We start from the raw sequence: 802 nt of genomic DNA, 5'->3' as shown, positions 1-802 counted from the left end.
CGCTGGCTTCGCGCCTCTCGCCCAGCCCCACGGCCTCCTCCGGCCGCTTCCTCGCGCGCCCGGCACGGCCATGGCGCTCAACAATTTCCTCTTCGCGCAGTGCGTCTGCTACTTCCTGGCCTTCCTGTTCAGCTTCGTGGTGGTGGTGCCGCTGTCCGAGCACGGCCACGACTTCCGCGGCCGCTGCCTGCTGTTCACCGAGGGCATGTGGCTGAGCGCCAACCTGACCGTGCAGGAGCGCGAGCGCTTCACCGTGCAGGAGTGGGGCCCGCCGGCCGCCTGCCGCTTCAGCCTGCTGGCCAGCCTCCTGTCGCTGCTGCTCGCCGCCGCGCACGCCTGGCGCACGCTCTTCTTCCTCTGCAAGGGACACGAGGGGTAAGTGGGCGCCTCGCGGCCGCCCTGCCCCGACAGACGCAGCCCTCACCCCCGGCGCGGCGCCGCTTTTGTGCCCATAGCGCCCCCAGGAGCGTGGGTCCCTCCATCTCCCCGGGACCCAGGAGGCCCTGGGCCCGCACCACGGCCACGCACACTGCCCTTTGCCCAGGCACCATGACGCTCACCCGTCCTCTGTGTGAGGTCAGGGGTCCCCCCCACCCCCACCTGCAGCTCCCGGGGTGTGGATGCTGCACCGTCATCTGGAGCAGGCCTCGCCAGTCAGCACCGCGGACAGCTCCACCCCGGTCTCGGGCCGCGCTCCGCTCCGGTGGAGGCGCGAGGGGCCAGGCCGGGGCCAGGGCGCCAGGGCGTCGCGCGGCTGCGGGGAGGGAGCACGGGCGGAGGGCCCCGCTTTGTCCCCACGAGC

At 73.2% G+C, this 802-nt stretch overlaps 1 protein-coding gene across 1 annotated transcript in view; it reads left to right on the top strand.

Annotated features, from left to right (window-relative positions):
- The first annotated feature begins 62 nt into the window (after nucleotides 1-62).
- Nucleotides 63-802, top strand: part of TMEM179 (transmembrane protein 179) — an 8,771-nt gene continuing 8,031 nt past the window's right edge. The window contains exon 1 of the mRNA XM_006925606.1: nucleotides 63-375. Within this exon, the coding sequence (XP_006925668.1) occupies nucleotides 71-375 (305 nt within the window). The 5' untranslated portion in view covers nucleotides 63-70. The remainder of the gene's footprint in view (nucleotides 376-802) is intronic.

This window comes from Pteropus alecto, unplaced genomic scaffold (assembly GCF_000325575.1).
Source record: "Pteropus alecto unplaced genomic scaffold, ASM32557v1 scaffold8, whole genome shotgun sequence".
NCBI classification, from domain to species: Eukaryota; Metazoa; Chordata; class Mammalia; order Chiroptera; family Pteropodidae; genus Pteropus; species Pteropus alecto.
Note: the sequence above shows the minus strand (reverse complement) of the source record. Positions and strands in the feature narration are given on the sequence as shown.